Source organism: Paramormyrops kingsleyae, chromosome 8 (genome assembly GCF_048594095.1).
Source record: "Paramormyrops kingsleyae isolate MSU_618 chromosome 8, PKINGS_0.4, whole genome shotgun sequence".
In the NCBI taxonomy this organism is placed as follows: domain Eukaryota; kingdom Metazoa; phylum Chordata; class Actinopteri; order Osteoglossiformes; family Mormyridae; genus Paramormyrops; species Paramormyrops kingsleyae.
In genome coordinates, this window is record NC_132804.1 from 15,039,470 (window position 1) to 15,045,469 (window position 6,000).

The following is a 6,000-nucleotide window of genomic DNA, read 5'->3' on the forward strand; positions in this document are numbered from 1 at the left end:
TAAGTATTCGCCCGCACGTTCATGTCACTGATGCATGCGAGCTGTGATCTCATGTGCTTTAAGTGTACATCTTACAGTAGGTAATATAGGGAGGTGGATAGATATCTGTTTATAAATTTTCTACCAGCCTCATGGTTGTACAGGGTGTATAATAAAAGCAGACTTTACATAATGCAAAGCACAGGGCAGCAGCTGCTGTGGATATGAAAATGTTTGAAGAGCTTCCCCTCTAGCCCTGTTAACTCTGCTGTCAGCCTGGGGAAATATTGTTAAAGAACAGTGTCTTCATGGACAATCGTTGGTCTCCATTTGCATCCTGTGGCTCTAGTGTCGTGGGAACCTAGTGAGCAGTTTAAGGGATGACTCATTGGCATTATCCTGGGTGGAGAACCGGTTCCTGTAGTGTTCACCTTGGAGTTAAAAGTGCTGTGCAGATGTGTGGGGTGTCTGTCTACTTCTGCTGAGCCTCTGTATTGGGTTGGGTTCATCTTCTGCTCAGGCTGTAGCAGAGACGTGCTGCATTCGGCTGCTTTGGCTCCTTAATAGCTTTTTACTAGGAATGTAGAAATCATCTCCTTGTTCCGGGTTTGAACTGCTTAACTGCAGGTCTAATGACATGTTCATCCATCTGGTGTCTCCTACCTACTGCTTCTGTGGTTGTAAGTCTTTATCCATCTATAAATGGTCTTGATGGGGTTGTCACTGAGGGGCATTGGATCTCTACTGATTGGTCCCATCTGATTTATGTTAAAGAATACTTATATGAACACCTGGAGCTGATGCCGGTAATCACAGCTTGCTTTTCCGTATGTGGTTTTTACTGAATCCACAAAATACCACACAGGCATGATCGACAGTCCTCCCACTGTTGATCTTCAGTGGGGCTTTGGTGTGTTTGAACACTGCCCAGGGCCACATGGCTGTCTAGCATTTCAGGATTAAATATGTGCCCTTTTCACAATCCCTGAAACCCGGGACTCTCCAACACGCCATTCTGTGTCCCAGTATAGCAGCAGCCCCAGTGGGGCGTTTTCACTTGGGGCTCCATCTCACTCCGAGAATCTTACTGCCTCGCTTCTCCTCTCTCTCTCACTTTACCCCTGCAAACCCCCCATAATACAGTCCACCAGCTGGGCACCAACCCATACAAAATCTGACCTTAATCCCAGGCTCTTGGTCAAGTGCTGCTGAGTACTCTGTGTCTAATTGTGAACTTCATTTCATTTTTACTGTCTGAAAACAAGTGAACTTCACTATTTTCTTGTGAAATGTGTGTGAATTCGTTTCTCTGGCTGAAAGTGAAAGAAAAGCCATTGAAGTGCCAGGCAGCTGGTGAAACTGCGTATGACGCTTTGAATCTTCGGGAGACAGTTGTTTGAGCTTCAGTCGGCTGCCGTCTGTCCATCTACAGACAGATGTGAGGAGGCGTCTGTGGATACACACACAGGCGGACCTCTAATCTCTTCGTTCCACTCCCTTATCTCTTTCGCCCACTCACAGCTACCTGAATGACCTGGATAGAATAGCCAGACCGGACTACATTCCCACCCAGCAGGATGTGCTGCGCACACGTGTCAAGACCACCGGCATCGTGGAGACTCATTTTACCTTCAAGGACCTTCACTTCAAGTCAGTATGCTGGGTGTCATGGCTGGTATCTGTTAGCCTGGTACTGTGTGATACAGAAGCAGACTCTTCATGTGTGTGCGGTTGCGTGTCTGTGGCCCTGATTCTGTGTTACCGCCCCCATCCTGAGCATTGCGGGGTACAGAGTGCCCCACTTGGCTGTCACCCCCTACTGCCCCCATAGTGCCTGGGGCTGCACCTCTCTCACCCCAGATGTGTGCTTTCTTCATGAATAATGTACAACGCAAATCGGCACCAATTTCACGCCTCCCATCGCTTTTTATCCCTGCGGGTGTGAAGCCGTAACCGTGGCAACGACACCGTGCAAAAATGCCACCAAATGCCACCTAAATGACACAGTCTGCCGCAAAACCAAGGCTGGGAAGGGTGGCCCTGCGCCAAGACCCCAGTGGGTCTGGTCTGATTCTCGCTGTCAGTGTAGAGAGAAGGTCACTGGTATAGGATGACGTGACCCTCTCAGGTAAATTTGATGGCCATAAATGGGGCCCACACCAGGCCGATCCACCATGGCTCCCATTCATCTGTGAGTAGTGGGTCTGGGAGGTTCATAGCGACAGAGGTGGAGTGTAGGCGTGCTGTAGCTACTGCCTGTCTAATGAGCTGGGAGGGAGCTAAAACGGACCATCGGGGGATCCCTGAGGACACTGTGCAAAACCATTTGCATGAGGGAATGTCAGGGTACAGACGCTGGAGATTGGCTCCTCCTCACCCTTGTGTTTATTTCTGTATGCTGGTCAGCCTTTTGCACTCATTAGCGACCAGGTGTGAGCACAGTCCTACCGGATATCACACGACTACAGCTTGGCTCAGGGTCCTACCCACAATGCCTTTCTCACTCACCGTGCCAAATTGGTCCCCACATTTACCGCCGTTTGTTGCCGAACCAGTGGAGTCAGTCTAGGTTTTCCGCTAAGTGACTGGGTCTTAGGAATCCAGTGAGTGTACTAGAGAAGGGACATAACTGTCTCCTGGTGGTGCATGTGGAGACACGACCAGCGGCACGGGTTCTGGCCTGGATTACACCCAAGAAACATAGAAAAGTCTTATTGATTTTTATCTATGATCCACACTATGTTTCTGGGCAAATGAGCTCTGCGACTGGTGATGTAGGAATTCTGCATCTGACTGGTCTCCTCCTACAGGATGTTTGACGTGGGGGGCCAGCGCTCCGAGAGGAAGAAGTGGATCCACTGCTTCGAGGGCGTGACTGCCATCATCTTCTGCGTGGCCCTGAGCGCCTATGATCTGGTGCTGGCTGAGGATGAGGAGATGGTGAGGCGTTGCACTCTTCCTCACAGCTGAACTGTACTGTACAGTCTAGGATCCTACAGAGGGAAAGTGACCCTGAGGCTCCTCTGGTGGGGACTTTTAGCAATAGGAGGGCTGTTAACATGGTATAAGGCTTCATGAGTGTGTGATTGAACTGAAAGCTGCTCCTCAGTGGACAATCTGTTTGGCCACATGTAGCTGTGTGAAGCTACCGCAGTACCAGAAGTATCCAGAAGGTGGTGCTCTCACTGTGACCTACCCGCTTAGCCCAGTATCTTGTTTGTTTGTGTGCTCCTGGAACTTTCACCATTTCTGTGTAGAACGGTGTTGCCAACTTGTGGCCAAAAAATAAAACAAAAGGTTTTGCCAAGCTGCAGCTTTGAAATGTCCTTCGTCTGTCTGCGCAGAACCGCATGCACGAGAGCATGAAGCTGTTCGACAGCATCTGCAACAACAAGTGGTTCACTGAGACCTCCATCATCCTGTTCCTCAACAAGAAGGACCTGTTCGAGGAGAAGATCACACGCAGCCCCCTGAGCATCTGCTTCCCAGAGTACAGCGGTACTGTGCAGCTTCATTTCAGTGTTTGCCCTAAGAAACCGAAACCATTTCCTTTGCCTGTTGTTACCTTCAGTTAGAGTATTAGTGATTTGATTAACTTTGGCTAAGCAAGGCGGTATTTCTGGTACTAAAGCGACCTTTGCAGTATGGAGGTTCTGCGTATAGCTGATCTTAACATGAGAGACCTTTTGTACACTGTCCAGGAAGCAACAATTATGATGAGGCATCCAGCTACATACAGACCAAGTTTGAGGATCTGAACAAGAAGAAGGAAACCAAGGAGATCTACACTCACTTCACCTGCGCCACAGACACCAAGAACGTGCAGTTCGTCTTTGATGCCGTCACCGACGTCATCATCAAGAACAACCTTAAGGACTGCGGCCTCTTCTAAAGTCGGGGTGGCGGGGTGCCGAGGTAGGCTATCGATGTCGTCACACACCGGCCACATTCACTCTGACTTGTTTACACATGGACACACCCCCCTGAGTGCCACAGGCATGGGAGCCAGTCTTTGAATATCAGGGATGGAACTGTCTACAGAAACATGAAATATAACCGTGTACATTGAGTTATGCTGGTAGTTGTATGAAACCTGCACTGATTCTCATCTAAAGCATCCATGCTAATTATGAAACGTGCAAAATGTGTATCCAGACACTTATGTAGAGCGTGAATGGGTATGTGTTGATGCATTGTTTTCAAGCACTCCCCTTGCTGCACACGCATTTTGACATGCTCAGCACATGTCCGTTTTCACACATTCTCCCTCCCCATTCATTCGGACTATCACTCTGTGTCTCTTTACTCTGTGTTTCTGGTTGGAGATGTACCCAGACAGCTGATGCTCTGATCTCCTGACGTCACCTGTTTTCACACCTGTGCCCCCTCGCAGGATTACTTGAACAGCTCTAAGAATCAGAGGGATGAAGTGAGACCCTGAAGACAGCCTGCCTGCACTGGTCTGCAAAGAATTCCTGCTCTAATCTGCTTCTGTGTGTAAAACAGAGACTTAACCAGAGAACCTTGCAGAATGTCACCACCGCCGATCTACTGCCGCATCTCCTTCTGTTTTTGTGGTATTCTGTTGTATGTTCGATATTTAATTTTAAGGGGGTTTCCATATATTTTTTTAACTCCTTGGGTTACGACCACAGATTAACAATTTTCTTTTGTTGTTTTTCATTCTTTAGCGGACGCGAAAATGAAAACTTTTATATATTAAAAAAATACATTTATTTTACTTTTTCAAAATGTCGTGTGCAGGTTTGATGGAACTTTTAAATTGCGACAAGCTTATTTTTTAAAAGGAGCTGGGCATGATTAGAAAAAAGCTGAATGAGAAGAAAATGCTTTAATATGTTTACATGAAGTTGTCGTTCTTAGATTCATCCCCCTTTTGTCCTGCGTGACTGTTGATAGTTGGATATTGGCTCCGGGGAAAACAGCATATCATTCCTTTATAAATGAAAAATAACTAAATTACAAAGCTTCATGCAGAGTGAAGAAACTACAAGATTTTAACTGGTATTTAAAATATGTATTTACCTAACATTCTTTTTTTAATGGTTACATTCTATATCTTTGAAAGTATGTTCTGTGCCTTGACTTCTGTTAATATCTGACTCCTTAAATTGCTTTATCAGTAGTATAGACTTAACTTAGACCTAATTTTCATTTCAGTTCCTTCACATTGCTGAAAAACAAGGTTAGTTGTTATGACAGAATCTAACACAGAAAATGGGTAGTGTTGTTTTCATACCGATAAAAAAATCTTTTAAATGATTTTAATTTAAATAAAAGTTGCCATTAGACTTCTCCTTCCTGTGTTTCTGTTACCGTGGTCCCGCGTCTGGTCCCTGAAGCTCATTGAAGAACATGGAGAGAGGTTCAGCATGAAGAGGGAAAGTCACCTGTGTGTGTGTCCACTCTGTGGCTTCACAGCACAGCCTGGTTCTGGAAAGGTCACAGGCAGTAGAGGATGACTGTGGCTTTATAAGGGCCTTCAGGAAAACTCATATATTTTTTAGACTGGAAGGTAATCTTTAAGCACACGTACGGATGACAGCAGCTATGGTAGAGAGCAGGAAAGCATGGCCAGAGGTCTCAGTCTACTGCTAGAAGAATCTCCAATGATTCAGAATAGCAGCCTCTCAAGTTCCCTTAGCAGATCACAAAAAAAATCAAATATAGTCAATATAACTTTTTTCTCAAGAAAACCATTTAAAATTAATTCCATCTTAAATGGCTTTCTACAAACGGAATTCACATATAGAACATGCAGCTGCATCACTTTTGAATAAAAAAGAGAAGAAAATGCCTTCTTACATTTTATTAAAGTGTATAATCTTGTATTTGTCAGGTTCTTAAATGTATAGAAGCTGAGTTCTATGATTTTAGTGTCTATAAACGTGAAACGCCTGGGATCTGCATTAAAATGTACCAAATGAGTGAGTGTGGTCACAGCATCTCATTCTGTGGACTCTGCTTTTGCTGAAGTGCCATATGGCAATGGCTTGGAAT

General features: G+C 45.6%; 1 protein-coding gene across 1 annotated transcript in view; it reads left to right on the forward strand.

The window, feature by feature from the left end:
• gnai2a (guanine nucleotide binding protein (G protein), alpha inhibiting activity polypeptide 2a) overlaps positions 1–5,291 on the forward strand; it is a 36,605-nt gene extending 31,314 nt beyond the window's left edge. Inside the window, exons 6-10 of the mRNA XM_023804072.2 lie at positions 1,501–1,629; positions 2,790–2,919; positions 3,324–3,477; positions 3,681–3,894; positions 4,373–5,291. Of these exons, the coding sequence (XP_023659840.1) occupies positions 1,501–1,629; positions 2,790–2,919; positions 3,324–3,477; positions 3,681–3,871 (604 nt within the window). The 3' untranslated portion in view covers positions 3,872–3,894; positions 4,373–5,291. The remainder of the gene's footprint in view (positions 1–1,500; positions 1,630–2,789; positions 2,920–3,323; positions 3,478–3,680; positions 3,895–4,372) is intronic.
• The last annotated feature ends 709 nt before the right edge of the window (positions 5,292–6,000 follow it).